This window comes from Abramis brama, assembly GCF_963993115.1.
Source record: "Abramis brama genome assembly, chromosome: 20".
Taxonomy (NCBI): Eukaryota; Metazoa; Chordata; class Actinopteri; order Cypriniformes; family Leuciscidae; genus Abramis; species Abramis brama.
In genome coordinates, this window is record NC_139982.1 from 16,575,465 (window position 1) to 16,592,107 (window position 16,643).

The window sequence follows — 16,643 nt, forward strand, 5'->3', positions numbered from 1 at the left end:
TGTGCGGTGTAAATGAGGGGTAAGGAGGAGCAGGTGAAGGACAGCGAGAGCGCGGGCGGCTCCGGATGCAAAAAACACAGCGGATAGGCTGAAGAAACGACTGTCACTCACGTCTGGCGGAGGCTGATCTGGCGATATGTCCTCCTGAAGACTCGAAAGTCAGCAGTGTAACGTTAATCCAACCGAACTGTGTCAGTGCAGAGATCGCGAGAAGCGAATGTCAACTGAGGAACAGCAGCGCGCGGAGAAGTTATATGCCTGGGTAAGGGGGTGTGGCCTTACCTGGCATTGGCTGCGCGCTTCTGTCTGTCTAGCCAGACTTGGTGCAATTGGATGCTTCTGCAGAGGTCAGGTACGGATGCCCTTCCCATAGGTGGATCTCGAAACGAGATGATGAAAGAGAACCCTCAACGACACTGAGCAAGCGAATAAATATAGTAAACAATAGGATAAAAACAACAAATTATTTCCATGTTTTATTGTGAACGGAAAGCTATGGAAGCTTGTTTCCGCCAGAATAAAACATTTTAAAAGATAATTGCGACTTTTTATCTCACAATTGCGAGTTTACGTCTCGCATTTCTGACTTTATTTCTCAAAATATAAAGTCAGAATTGCGTGAAATAAGTCGCAATTGCGTCTTATAAAGTCAGAATTCTGACTTTTTTTCTCGCAATTGCGACTTTATAAGACGCAATTCTGACTTTATATCATGCAATTCTGACTTTATAATACGCAATTGGGAGATATAAAGTCAGAATTGCATGATATAAAGTCGCAATTGTGTGTTATAAAGTCAGAATTGTGAGATATAAACTATTCTGAGGTAAAAAAAAATAATAATAAAAAAAAGTCCGTCTTTTTTTCCCCCTTAGAATTGGACTTTATAGGCCTATCTCACAATTGTGAGTTTATATCTCACAATTCTGAGAAAAGATGTCAGAATTGCGAGATATAAACTCGCAATTATGTGTTATAAAGTCAGAATTGCGTGATAAAGTCATTTTTTGTGTATTCGTGGTTCAAGTGCAACAAAGGCCTAAAGGTCTGAGACCACTCCGATGAACACTCAATGTTTTGTAAAAAATTTTACAAATTAGTTTCAGGATCAAAATGACCTGAGGGAAGAATAATTAGACCTATAAATCAATTAAATAATTTATATAGTATCAAACTAACAATAAAATATTTAGAAAATATAAATTTTATAGCACAAGGCTCTGTTTTTGGAATTAGCATTTTGTAACTTTTATAATAATTGTATAACTTAAAATATATGAAATACTGTAAATCCATTGAACTACAACACCGTTTGACCTAAAGTTATTAAACCAACTGTAAATTATCCCGAATATTATTCCCTATAATGCACAAGGCATGTTTTTCAGATTATTAATCTGATATTTTTAATATACAGTACTGAACCCATTTAAATGAGCATTTTATAACTTTTATAATAATTTTAGAACTTAAAATGTATCCAATACCGTAAATCCATTAAACTACAACACAGTTTGACCTAAAGTTATTAAACAAATTGCAAAAAATATATTGGTAACATTCTGAATATTTTACTATTAGTTATCTCATAGTTAAATAGTTAAATTGATTTATAGGGTTAATTAATATATATTGTATTTTTTTAAATTAAGTCTTGTGCTATGTATAGGACCCCCTCGGGTGTGCATTACTTTCAATTAATTCAATGGACCGGAGTCAATTATTCCTGACTTAATAATCTTAGTTAATGCATAAACTTTACCTAAGTTTTATAAAAAATCAATAAAAATGGATTCTATTCGACATTGCACCGCAATAACGTGTGTAGGCTATAATAGGGTGACCACCATCATGCAGATAACTATTTTTGAAACAGTTCTGACTAGTCCAACTAAAATCCAACAAAATAAATAATGAATAAATCAAATATAAAACAACATGAAATTAGTTCATTGACAGTCTTATATATTAAGAATAATTATATTAAACCAAAAACGTTCATATTTTTAGAAAGGATGTGAATTAAAACAACCACAGCAGGCAACAAGTTAATAAATTAAATTAAATTTTAAATTTACCGAATTAACCATTTGTTTTCTGACAGGGAACACATGGAACGAATCACCGCTGCACATTTTGATTGACAGCCGTCACAACCAACTAGTGACCGTGTTTACTCCTTTCTTTTCAACCATTGGATAGGATTTAAAAACTGTGCGGTAAAACACAACGTGGGACGGGTGGTCACCCTGGCCTAGTGTATATCCGATTTAGGCCAACATTCTCAGTCTCAACCGTTCTCAACACTCCTCAGTCTCAGATATTTTCTGTGTGTTTAGTAACCTGGGACAAATGAACAGCAGGACCAACAGTCGAGACTGAAACTGCGCCGCCCTCTGTTGGCAGAGTCTGCTACTGCAATCATCATATTTTTTTATTATATATCCAGAAAATATAAGATGAAGTGTGTTAATTATGCTTAGGCTAATAACTCTTTGTCTCAAAAGACAGTTATTTTTAGATGTCAGATTTCATATACATTTATGTTTTCTAGCAATAGACAGAGCAACCTAACCTCGTCTGCTTAAGACAAAGCTAATCCTATTACTGTCTGTAAGTACCAAGCACGTATTTTGTGTCTGTCCAGATTGTCCTGCTGTTCCAGACACTTTGGGTGTCACAACAAATGCTGTGTTTACAGGGACAGAACAATATGTAGGCATGATCGTGTATTGTTTGTAAAAAATATGCACTTTCCTTTCTATGATGGAACTGTTAAAGACGTCTTAGTTGGAATCCTCAATGCGAAGATGTTTGGAAGTGGCACTAAGAAGTGGTTTATCAAGAAGAATAAAAGACAGAGGACTAAAGGAAGAAAGCCTGTCACCAGGAGGAGAAAGAAATGGGTCGCCAAGGTCCTGAAACAGAACAGGGAGATGATTCTGAAGGAACTGGATGTCAACAAGGTGCTGCCGTACCTGGTGTATGATAAAGTGTTTTCTCTTGGGGAATACAAAGAGATTCTGGGTCAAGACTCCAGCAAGAAACGAGCCGAGCTGTTCCTGGATCATCTGTCCCAGAAGGGCCCGTGTGCGTTCAACGCCTTCTGCTCCGTGCTGGAAGAAGTGTGTCCTCACCTGCTTACCTGCTTCCTGCTGGATTGGGAAGGTAAATCAGACTTTCAGAAACTAGTGAGCTGACTATTTAGATCACAGGTGATGGGCAAATCTCATGAAAACATCTTCAGATCTCATTTCAGTCCTAACTAACTATTTAAAATATGTGTGTGTGTGTGTGTGTGTGTGTGTATTTACGTATTTAAAATAAAATAATAATAATTATTAAAATAAATATTTTGAATAAATAATGAATTAAAGAATGTTTTTAAATATTTCTTTATTTACTTATTTAAACAAATTATTAAAATAATTAATAAACAAAAAATAAATAATATAATTATTATAATATACATAATATACTGTATGAATTAACATAATATACTGTATGAATTTTAATTTTTTTTAAATAAATAATGAAAGAAAGCAGGGAAATTTATTTTTGGAATATTTATTTATTATTATTAATTTATTTATGTAAATAAATAATATAATCAATAAATTTAAAAACTAAATATAATTATTATAATAATATACTTATTAGTATATTATATACTATTTAAATAAATAAATACATGTTTATTTATTTTTAAAGAAAGAAAAATAGCTATTTGTTTTAAAAAATATTTATTTCTTTAAAAAAATTCTATAATTAATACATATAAAAAATAAATTATACAATTATTGTAATAATACACTTACTAGTATAAGTAAATACAAGGTTTTACTGAAGCATAACTGTCAGTATATAACATTTTCTCCAGCAGGGTAATTAATTTTTTTTGTTTTACACCATGGAAGTCCTTTTCCACCTTGATATAATTACACTCACACAAAAAAATTCATTACCCTTACTTAATTTAATTTAAGACATTTTTAAACACAACTTAATTTAGTTTATTCAAAGTTTAGTTGAGTCAACAATTTTGTTGGTTTAGATCAAATTAATTTACTCTAGCATTTTTAACTTCATTACATTAGTCAAACTACATATTTTAAATTAAACACATTTTTTATTAATTTTAATAAATAGAAGGCTTTATTAACAAACAAGTAGTGGCGTACTCTTCTAAATCTACTCTCCTAATGCAGTCCCTTACAGAGCATGCTGGGAACTACAGATCCACTGCCCAGGGGTGCGTTTCCCAAAGCCGACTATATTTTCACACGTTCTGTCTTAACCAATAAAGTTCAATGGAACTTGCGACCATACAATGCTTTTGGGAAACGCACCCCAGGGCAGTGGATCTGTAATTCCCAGCATGCTTTGCAAGGTAAAAATTATTCATGTACTTTTAACTCAAATTAATTAAGTAAAATATATTAGGGGGATTAAACATAATTAAATTAAGTTGTGACAACATTTTTAATTGTGTTACTTTAGGTCATTTTAATTAATTAAACTGAACAAGAGGCAAAAATAATTTTTTGAGTGTATGTTTGTTTTATAATGTCAATTGTGATTTTCACTTTGATGCAACATAATAACCTCAAATCACAGTTGCTCATTGAAGCAAGATGTCCCGAACCATGACTATACTGCCCTCTATAGGTGTGGTGCAGTCGTAGTGTTGTGTCCATCTTAAGCTTTATTGGAAATTGTATATTGGGTCAATGTAACTCAATTAAGTAAAAACGGCATTCCCTTGTTTTATGTTACATAAACCTGATTGAATTAGGTTACAACAACACAATAATTTATAGGTCGAATCAGGTTCGTAACAACTGCAGTTTTAGTGCAGTTTGAAATTCAATGCTCTGTTAATAAAAAAACTGGAAAAAGTTTGGAAAAAGTGACCAAAGTATTTAAGTTCCCATAGTGACTAAAAAAAAACTGTAATAAAGATGAAAATAAAGTCATAAAATGATTAGGCCTATTAATGCAAAAATAATGAATTATTTTTTACAAAACAAAAGTTATAAATAATACTCCATAGTATAGGCTAGGTTTCATTTTCATTAGACAGACAGACAGACAGACAGATAGATCAGTAAATGAGGTTTTCATAGGTGAAAATATGGATCCTGCATAAATGCAAAGCCTCAGTACCTTCACAAACTCCTTTTGCGAATCGCTGAGGGTTGTTATCGTAATCTAATCTTAAAGTGTAGTTGTAGGCCCTACAGCACAGAAAGATCAGTTTAAGCCAGTGCGTCCCACTAAGAGCTGGCAGAAAATAGCCCGCTTAAATCCGCCCCTCTGAGGAGATTACCGGCTAGCCTGGGCGACAAACCCAGCATATGGCCTCAAACTGTCTAGGTTAAACCTGTTAGCTAATTTAGCTTAATCTAGCATTTTAATGCAGACAGATTATTGTGAGGATGATAAACAGGCCAACATATCAGGATAGCTCAGCTATTACTCAAAGCTAGGGGGTCTTATGATTTATTCATGCAATTAATCTACAGTCTTTACCCTTATAGAAGACCTTGGTACAAAGTTTTTAGCAATTAAACTCTCAATCTTGTGTTACAGACGCTTGGTGATTTAATATCAACGGTAGCAGTTTGATTTGAAACCTGAAGGAGGCGCTCTATGTGCTCGGCATAAAGACCAGCAGTGTTTTTCACAGCCTCGGATTTAGAAACAATGTAAAAACTCTACGTTTTGTTTATCATAAACTTATTTAATTTCTTTACTTACCATTTTTTTTGAACGAGTCTCCTAACAGCCGTCCACCTAAACATAACAACACACGTAAAGACTTTTGCTAACATTTCACATAACTTTAATTAATTAGCCTACATAACAAACTAAATATAGGCCTATATTTTATCTAATCCTTTAGTCAATACGTTCAAAACGCTAGAAATGTAAACATAAACTAGTGAGATGGTAAGTGTGTTTGCTTATGTTTTATAAAATAATGCTCACTTCTTTAAATGACTGCATGGATTGTCATTTGATTTTGACTAAAGTTGTTCAAATATTAATAAGGAAAGAAAATCTAAATTAACTCAGGAAGTAAAATCATTTTTGTCATAAAAGTGTAGACAGGTCATTGTATGAATTGCTTTTTTTATGAAATTTTTTGTTGTTGAATTTTGATAGCCAATTTCGTTCGTCCACAGGCTCATGGACGCTGATCCAGGAAATGAATCGTCATTACATTACTATTCAGATGCTGAAGTCAAAGTAAACTTTCCAAAGGTGTCTGAAAGATTTTTGTCTCCTAAAAGTGTAGTTTCTCTGTGACGTTTCTCCCTCACAGATGGCTCAGCTGGAGGAAACAAGAAGCAAGGACAAACTAAGCCAGCTCTCAGCCAAGAGAACGCTCTGTCCAAGGGACAAGACACAGTTTGTTTTCCACCTATGTACACAGACCCACTTTTTGACACGAGGTAAGATATCCTATCATCGCCTACGCTGTAGTTGTTGCCGCAATCTGTCCGCTCCAGCTCCCTCTGTGTTGTTTTACATTATCGAGTGAATGAGAGCCTGAAATGGCCTAGTACTCTAGTTCTGTGTAGAGCTCAGACTTTAAACTGCAGGTTTAATGCGAGTCATTTGACTTTAAAGGCAGGGTTGGTGATTTGTTCCAGAAATATTTGTTGTTATGCTGGTTGAAAGTCTAAGTCAAGTGGTCTAAATGTATTTATGTGTATATAATCTAGTCTGTGGAAGGTGTAGAACCATAAAATGTTCGTCCAATCATTGCATTCGGTCCGAATATCCTACCGGCCTATAAACGTATGTATTTGAATACCTCATACATTCTCATCACACGTATCGTGGATCTGCACATCATGTTAACTTTTTTTTTTTTTTTTTTTCAAATACCCCTCAGGTCTCCTTTAATTATGGAAGCTTGTTTCCGCCACAGAATAAAACATTTTAAGAGATAATTGCGACTTTTTATCTCACAATTGCGAGTTTACATCTCGTAATTCTGACTTTATTTTAATTGCGAGATATAAAGTCAGAATTGCGTGAAATAAAGTCGCAATTGCGTCTTATAAAGTCAGAATTCTGACTTTTTTCTCGCAATTGCGACTTTATATCACGCAATTCTGATTTTATAATACGCAATTGGGAGATATAAAGTCAGAATTGCATGATATAAAGTCGCAACTGCGTGTTATAAAGTCAGAATTGTGAGATATAAACTATTCTGAGGTAAAAAAAAAAAAAGTCCGTCTTTTTTTCTCTTATAATTGGACTTTATATCTCACAATTGTGAGTTTATATCTCACAATTCTGAGAAAAGATCTCAGAATTGCGAGATATAAACTCGCAATTATGTGTTATAAAGTCAGAATTGCGTGAAATAAAGTCGCAATTGCGAGAAAAAAAAGTCAGAATTCTGACTTTATAAGACGCAATTGTGACTTTATTTCACGCAATTCTGACTTTATATCTCGCAATTCTGAGAAATAAAGTCAGAATTGCAAGATGTAAACTCGCAATTGTGAGATAAAAAGTCGCAATTATTTTTTAAAATGTTTTATTCTGTGGCGGAAACAAGCTTCCATATTTAATAGAGTAGAATTGGCTAGGTTTTGCTGTCACAAAAAAACTATTGGGTCCTATAATAGCGGTTCTGAAACTGCAGGTTATTGTAGGGATTATATTATCGCCTTTAATTTGCCTCAGTCTATCAATGGAGTGGCTTTTGGAAGAAAAAAAACTGAATAAAGCGAGATCAGGCAAAGTGGGCCTTTTTGATGGCATCAACACATTTGGATAGATAGGCAGAGATGCTGAGGATGCTGCTGTTTGTCTCTTGTGATGTGTGAATCCTTCTCATCAGTCTTCTGTATTTCTAGAGTCTCTGGAGACATTGACCTTTTCTGTTCGGGATGCTTATCAGGCCTGAAGGAATGTCCGCATTTCTGTGCCCTTTCAATGGCATTTCTTTATTTGTCTAACTGCAGTTATACATGTAGTAATTAAGGCAACGTGTATCAGCCGCTGTAAGTGCTTTGGAAAGAGTAATCTTATTTGACTAATTTTCTGCCAGGACATTAGCCATTTTTCAGTGTTTTTCTTTTAATTGTAAAAGTCAATTCAAAATATTAATGATACTAAAATAACACTGTTCGTAATATAAATAGGTTCTGTTATGAAACCTGCTAACAATTTCATTGTTAACTGCACAGCACAAGCTGTTTGGCTCTGTTTGCATTGGCAGCCAATGTGCTTGCTGTTTAACATTTAAGTGGTTAGTCAGTGTTTGCTGTAGCAGTAGCAAACCCTCCATCTTCCCCAGCTCCACCTGTATAGATCTGCTATGGGTCATTTCATATATGCTATTTGTGAGGCAGCATGTTGTCTTGCTTGCTCACAGCAGCATGTCTGTGTGTGTATTGGTAATAGCAAGTCTCTTTACAAGTCCAAATACATTAACATTGTCATATCCATTAGTATGCTAAACTTCCAAAAGTTGTCATGATAGATATAGTTAAAGCTGCAGTCCGTAACTTTTTTGTGTTCAAAATTTACAAAAATTATATAACGAGCGAGTACATCATGAATTCATTTTCCAACCCGTTTTTTTTGTCTCATCCTGAATCACTACGGTACACCTATAATAACTGTTTATATTGGGACTATTTTAGACTGGTACCGCTGCGGAGTAGCCCAGTACCTTTGTGACTCGTCATAGATATAAACAAATAGAAGTAGCTCCGGCTACTATGTTCTTCCGCGAGACGCATGCAGTTCTGTTTATTAACCGCTAGAGCGCCAAAAGTTACGATCTGTAACTTATTTATTTAGGATTGCATTAGGATCCTTTGGGATTGGTTCCAAATTGTGAAGTACAAATCAATATGTACAAATATGTTTCATTCCGTTAATTCCTACACAATGTTTGATTAAACTATGTGTTCAACGAAACTCTTTATTAAAAATCACTGGACTACATAAAAAGAAATGACAAGACATTTTGGTGTTCATCCAAACACCATCCTCAGTTGACTGTAACTTGATTGTTTCAACCCCCTTTTTCGTCTTGAATAGGTTTTTAATAAATGCCTAATGGCAATCTGGATAACCACAGTCCTTCAGTGCATGTTTAATGTAGTTATTTTAGTTATTGTAGTTCCCTGGCCTCAGGATAAGTGGGTACACACTCTCTGCTCAATGTTGCGAAGTTTAGGTTACTAAACTTCGCAAAAGTTACTTTTAAAAGTAATGTGTTACAATATTGCGTTACTCCCTTTAAAAGTACCTAATTGCGTTACTTAGTTACTTTGTATGGAAAGTAATGTGTTACAATACTTCTGTGTTACTTTTTCTCACCTGAGCTGGGCTTGCTTGTTTGTTTGCTTTTTAATTACAAAAAAAGTTATATTTTTGGCAAATCTAAAGTTCTTATTCACAGACTTCTGAGGCAGCGCAACGGTTTAATGAGCTACAGAAAAATAGTGAGAACTAAGCTAAAGCTAAGCTAAAATGTATTTACTAAAATTTTAATAGTAATTTCTCGCTAGAAATTACATCAGAAGTGGAAAACATTGGTCAAAAACGTACATTGTGAAGCTAGCATTGCCTTGATGCCTTCCTACCTTGGAAAGCGTCCTCCTAATGCAGTATTTTTAAGCTTTCAGACGCATCCTCTTATAGATAAAAACAAAAAAATGAAACATGCACAATTGTGATATTTAACCACTGTAATTTTTGCTTATTCCTATGGTTTAAATGGATCGGCAGCAAAGACAGCAAAGGTTAATAAAGTGAGATTAAATACATAAAGTATATTTGTGTAATTTAACATTTAATTTTTCCAGGTTTGTGTAATATTCTGAGTTACATTTCACTGTTTTTATTCATTTTGAGGAATCCTGAATCTGTTTCTGTGTAGGTGAGATGAGTAAACATCATGTTCACACACAACTTCTCTGCACTTGCTCCTGATTTCTCTCAACATGGGGACAAATGAAAAAGTTATTTGAAAAAGTAATTTATAAGTAATTCACTACTTTACTAGTTACTTGGACAAAAAAGTAATCCGATTACGTAACTGATGTTACCTCCCCATGTGGCTGGAGTATCTGAGAAGTTCAGAAGCGTTGAGACATTGAGACAACGTTTGGTCCATTCTTTTTATGTGTCCAGTGATTTTTAATGAAAGTTTGTTTGAACATTTTATTACCTGGATGTTTTAGGAAGTCATGAATTTACATTTAAATTAGGTCTACAGTATATCTTGTTATACCTGCACTGTGAAGTGTCCTGTTGCCACGCAAATCAGAATTTTTGCCTTTGACTGTGAATAATTGCTGACATCACTGTTGCAAGTTTGCTTATCTCATCTCCCTTATGTAAACCGACTTCACCTGTCTGTTTAATAGGAAGACTGCATCTGTTTGTAACTTGTATACGGCCATAATTGGACTCCACGTCTCAACCTTGTCTTTTAAGCATGAAGAATTTTGACAAGCACCAATACATCATTTAAGGCCAAGGAAAGTGTGCTGAGAGCGTAGATGTAGTATGCATGAGACAGAGAGTAGGCAGTCGTGCATGTGAAGCTGCTTTATTTGTGGTGTCAGCGTGCTGTTAGATCAGGGAAACTAATAGCTGACAGTGATTGTGAGAGTGTGCTGTGTTTATTAGTGAGTGGGATGTGACATGAATGGCCTGCTGGGCCACTAGGAGAGGAAGGTGTGTGTATTTCAGGTGTCTGTACATGGTGTGATGGAAGACGAGGTAAAAATAGGAAACGGGGCCTTCGCCTAGCAAGTGATGTGTGCACTTCTGAATTAATGGAGAATGCTTTTTAAATCTGGTGTGCGTGATGGACGTTTGAATTTAAGGAATTAGAATTAAAATGAGCGATGCACGATATATCGACCACTATATCGGTATTGGACGATATATGTTGATATTTACTGTTATCGGCTCAGTAAGAAAATTTGGCGGATATATTAAAGCCTATAAGTAATGGATTATTTCCTTCATCTGAGACGCTTCTGATGCACATTGTTCGCCATGATGGTTTTGAATTGCATTAAATATGATTGGAATCTTTTCAAAAAGGAAAATACAGTTAAGTGCAACATGCGCAGCGCAAAATCTGTCATATGGGCTACATAAAATTATAATGAGAAATCATTTTAATTGTGTGCTTAGGACATGGCTTTTAATGGTGAGACTTTTGTTTTTGCAAATATTAAGAATTATTGGTTATCGGTATTGGCCAAAATTTCGGTGCATCCCTAAGTAAATGTAATGAAATTTGAAGAAATGCTATAGTGTAGTCTTGCATTTAATTTTTCAGTATGAATTACTGATAAACCTTATCACAGATGGGACATTTCCAGAAAAAAATACTAATTAGTGTTTGAAATTCCACCAATAAAAATGTATTTAATTAATAAAGGCTATTTATTATGTTATATAGCATATATAATTAAAATACATAAACATGTCACTAGAATATGTTAAAAATATATTTTTTAATTAATTAAATGTATATATAAAATAAATATATGTATTTTATATAATGTAGATACAGTGTATTTAAAATGAATGACGTTAAAATTATATTATATTATTTATATAATATGCTATTTTAATTGTAGATTAGTCTTGGACTGAGAGTAAGAATATTTTTAATTTGTAAAATTATAAAAATATATAATTAGAATATATAAATGAACTGTTAATTAGAATATATATATATATATATATATATATATATATATACAGTGAGGAAAATAAGTATTTGAACACCCTGCTATTTTGCAAGTTCTCCCACTTAGAAATCATGGAGGGGTCTGAAATTGTCATCGTAGGTGCATGTCCACTGTGAGAGACATAATCTAAAAAAAAAATCACAATGTATGATTTTTTAACGATTTTTTTAACGATTTTGTTTTTTAGATTATGTCTCTCACAGTGGACATGCACCTATGATGACAATTTCAGACCCCTCCATGATTTCTTAGTGGGAGAACTTGCAAAATAGCAGGGTGTTCAAATACTTATTTTCCTCACTGTGTATATATATAATATCATATTTGCATATCTAAATAAACTATTTTAATTAAACTTAAATATATTAAATCAAAACTTGTGTGTGTGTTTTTTTACATTTTAAATTGCAATTCAAATCCCACTTCAACTTCCAATTTAACTAATGGATTGAAAGGGCCTTAAAGGCAGGGTAGGTAGGATTTTTCAAAAAAAAAACATTCCAAATTTGTTTAAATATACCAATACATAATTAAAATATAAGTACTCTGAAAAAGAGAGTATAAAAATCGAGTGTCTGTAGACCTCTCACGACTGTTGTAAACACAGCTAATTATTTCCATTCACTCCCACCCCCTCCCTTCTGGGCTCCTTCCAAAGCCACGCCCCCAAAACACATGAACGCGCGACGCCAAATGCTCAGGCTCAGGAAGACGCATTTATTTACCTGAGACGAGTGCAGAGGAAGGAGCGCAGTGCATGCAGTGACATCATGTCAGAATCACATGTAATAAAATACCTAACTTTATCACTAGAAATATAAACAAATAAGATGGCTTTTAGTACTCACTATCAAGCTAGCATATCGATACTGGTAAAGTTTAAAATATATTTTGTTTGATTCGGTAACGAGCTATATTTAGGCTATAGGTAACGAGCTATATTCATAAGGCAAAGCTAAAAACAGGTTGCATTGATACACGTTTTTCCATTACCATCAGTTACACTGTGATGAAGGTGAATTTCGTGTAAGAGTCATAACATACGGTGTTTTGCATGTAAGAGTTTACATGATGAAAACATTGTTGACTCTGATGAGGACTAACGTTACACTCCGGAGACAAGTACCGCATCGTCGGTTCAAGGACAGGTCCGGGGTCGAGGGCGAAGCAGAGAAGGTCGTTCAAGAGTGCGGGCAACCAGGGTCCGAGGAAGTAGTTTTTGCCTTGTTCGCCTTCGCTGACTGCATATGCAGGTGCTTTGAACCTGAATGCTCTTTCTCTGCCATAATTTTACTCTTCGTAGGTTCCGCGCCTCTCTTGCACTCCCCTCAAATCAAACGGGTATGCGCGCATATGGGCAGATCTAGCAACAGTGGTGGTAGCCATGGTTGCGAGAGTGAGTGACAGTCGCCCAAACCAATCAATTGTTTCGTCCCGGATGGAAATAATGAGCTGTGTTTATTGCAGATTAAAAGGTCTACAGTCACTCGATTTTTAAACTCTCTTTTTCAGAGCACTTACATTTTAATTATGTATTGGTATATAAAGACAGTTTAAACAAATTTGAAAAAAAGTTTTTTATAAAAATCCTACCTACCCTACCTTTAATTCTTATATTCTGAATTTTGCTGCGAAATGGAGCCCTGCAGATCTGGTTAATGCACAGATAGTTTTGGCCCTTGTTAAATCAGGCTAGATCAAATCTTGGCTTGAAATAGAGGACGTGGGCTCACAGTGGGGGAGGACAGACATGGGAAGATGTATCTCTGTGAGGTGAAGGCACACTCAGGCGTATTGTTCGCTAAACTAGGCCTCCTTCATGTCTGACTGACAGCAAAGTCATCATGGAGACGACAGCGCACCGGTTTGACCCAGAGCTGCAACACACATCAAACACACAGTCACTGACGTGGCAATATGACAAAATCATTTTGGGTCACACAAGTTACAGACAGACACACAAAGGAGCAGGACAGTTAGAAAACCGCAGACACTGTAACAGAACAGAGCAGAGAGGCATGATCATGGACACCATGACGGGAGTGCAGCATTACGGCCACTGTATGTAAGTACACGCTTTATGACAAAGAAGATGTTTTAGGTGCGAAAGTTCAAGGTTCGTTTGAAATGTGTTGGAAAAAGGAGAACGCACGAGGACAATGTTGAATATGGATGAGGAGTACGAGTATGGAATGCAAGAACATCTAATTCGTTATGATATTTTACATTTACATATATACATATTTATAAGGTAAAGTTATATAACCTATGCAATACCGTACATGATATGAGTGAGTCTCTAAGTTGACTTTGATTTCCTTCGGATTGATAAAAATAGACTTGGATGGACAAAGTGAGCCACGATCTGAGCAGACGTCTCTACGATGATGCATTGGCGCCTGGGGATTGTCACGTTTTACGGAAACTTGTGTTTTTCAGATAAAGAGTAAACACAGCTTTTAGCTAAACAATGTCTTTACAAATGTTGGAGAATGAGGCTAACAGGGCAATTTGTGTGTTTGAGTAGCCGTTCTTTGTGGAAGTAGGACACGTCCTGCCTCCAGCTGGGCTTCATGACATTTGCACATAGTGTGTATATATTTTTTCGTCTTGTTTGCATGTAATGCGCGTGTGTTTGTACAGTATGTGGCTTATGGTACACTCTTAAAAATAAAGCTTAGAAAAGGGGTTTTCGCAACAATGCCATAGCAGAACCATTTTGGGTTCCCCAAAGAACCTTTCAGTGAAAAAAGAACCAGTGGAGAACATTTTAAAAAAAGAACCTTTTGTGTAATGGAATGTTTCCAAAGATGTTAAAGGTTCTTCATGGAACCATCGATGCCAATTAAGAACTTTTTTTAAATGAACGTAAAATTAAACTTTGGTCCGGCAGTCTGTAATTTCAAATGGTAAAAAGTGTAATGGTCGATTACATGATGCTCTTTTTTTTTTAAATCTGGAATCTATTCATTTATTCAAAAAAGCATTAAAATGCAATGCATACACACAATGACTTGATTGAGCATGTTTTTCAAAATTAATTTTGATATTTTTTGGGGGAATCAGAGTCATGTGTTCGACCAACAATGTGCAGATCTCCATTATGTTGTCAATAAGCCTCTTAAAATATCAGATAATTTGGTAAAATGTCATGCAGTTTGACCCACCAAAAGCATAATAAATCATTATATTTGAAAAATAACATATTCTTTACTCTTAAAAAAAAAGAATTCTAAGCGTTTTAGAAAATAATGATCAAGATGTGTAAGGGAAATATTTTTGATGGTTTCCATCTCATTAAATTTAACTATGGAACCTTTTCACAGACTGTGATGATTCAAATAGCCCGCCTTGTAGGATAGCAGAGGCTATTTACACTAACTCTGTCCACCAATGTCTGATTGAGCCAGACAAAATTAAAGGAGAGTAAAGGTCCTTGCACACTGAGTCCGAAATTACGTATGCGTTTTATCGTATAAATTGTCAAAACACCTCTCAAAATGCTTGGCTGAGAAAAACGCAGAAAATCGAACCCGATCCGATTTTTTTTTTTTTGACTGACAAAAGTTTCTGAGGTAAAAGTAAACGTGATTGATACAATGTGAGATCGTATTTATTTTTTTATCGTTTGAAAATGTCAGATTTTCAGAAAATTTCAGAAGAACAACAACGAGTTTGTCCGTTTAGGGCCACTGTAGAAACATGATGGCGCGAAATGGCTATTTCAATGTAAGGTGACCTGCGGTGTATGTAGATAGAAATGGCTTATTCTAAGGTAATAAAAACATAACGGTTCATTATGTAGTGTCTTTATACACCACTGAAAACAGTTATGTATATGATATTGCATTTCAGATCCTCCTAAATATTACACAATGCACCTTTAAGTCAGGTGGCATTGACTTTTGTGACCGACCTGAGTTCGAATTCCCCTTTTTTCTAAACTGATTTTTCTCCCTTTTCCCATCACATATCAGTTTAGAGAGGGGTTTATTTTAAATCAAATTTGATAAGTTTCTCTCTTCTGACCAACATTATCAATCTCTCAATATTTTTTCCTCTTTTAGAAAGTCATAGAAATGCAATCATGGATTTTTTCTTTTGCCATTGGTTTTGCTGTTAATTATATTTGTTGTCTCCATTCATGTCAATAGAAGTTTACCCAACTACGACGACTTCTGCTTCTGAGAACCCTGGAAATGTGAAAGGGTCGATTCTTGAAATCAAACTGCATAAAAGTTTTTCAAAACCATATGAAACCACCACAAATATGAAGAGTACATTGGCATGGTTTAAACTACATTTTTAAAGATTTTTTTTCTTCATCACGGGCACTCTTATTTGTCATTGACCCACAAATCTTTTCACACACTGGCTCTTGCTGAATAGAAACCCAATTGATTGATCACCAGATTAAGTTCTGGTGTTGTACGAGAGGATGTGGTATTTATCTGTTGAGCTCTCACTTTGTCTGTGTCCGTCTAATAGTTTTCAGTTTCTTGCTGACTTCGAGAAAGCTCACCATTCTAAATCATATAAAGCCAAAGCCGGTCTCCACTGGACCGAGCGACCATAAAAGAACGGGGTTTGGCTGGGCTGATCCTTGACCATCAACGTTAACTACAATAATGATTTCCAATTATAGAGTTCTGTTGTGGAGCTAATGCAGTAAATTAGGTATGCAGTTAGATTAGGTTTTTGCTAGCGTCGTGTTTTTGTAACGCCGCATGTGAGTTGAAAGCTTTCAAAGTATAACTTAATATTCAATGCCTGTGAGGCAACTGCAGTTGAGATACAGTATTACACAACGTAACCGTCTTCTCATGTGCACTTTGCAGATGCTTTGATCCCAGCGGTCAGCGTTCAGTAACATTTAATGCTACA

At 35.0% G+C, this 16,643-nt stretch overlaps 1 protein-coding gene across 2 annotated transcripts in view; it reads left to right on the forward strand.

Annotated features, from left to right (window-relative positions):
• The first annotated feature begins 2,651 nt into the window (after positions 1–2,651).
• Positions 2,652–16,643, forward strand: part of tjp1b (tight junction protein 1b) — a 126,568-nt gene continuing 112,576 nt past the window's right edge. For both annotated transcript variants that reach the window (XM_084094105.1, XM_084094106.1), the window contains exons 1-2: positions 2,652–3,168; positions 6,329–6,458. In XM_084094105.1, coding sequence (XP_083950231.1) covers positions 2,748–3,168; positions 6,329–6,458 — 551 coding nt within the window. In that variant the 5' untranslated portion in view covers positions 2,652–2,747. The remainder of the gene's footprint in view (positions 3,169–6,328; positions 6,459–16,643) is intronic.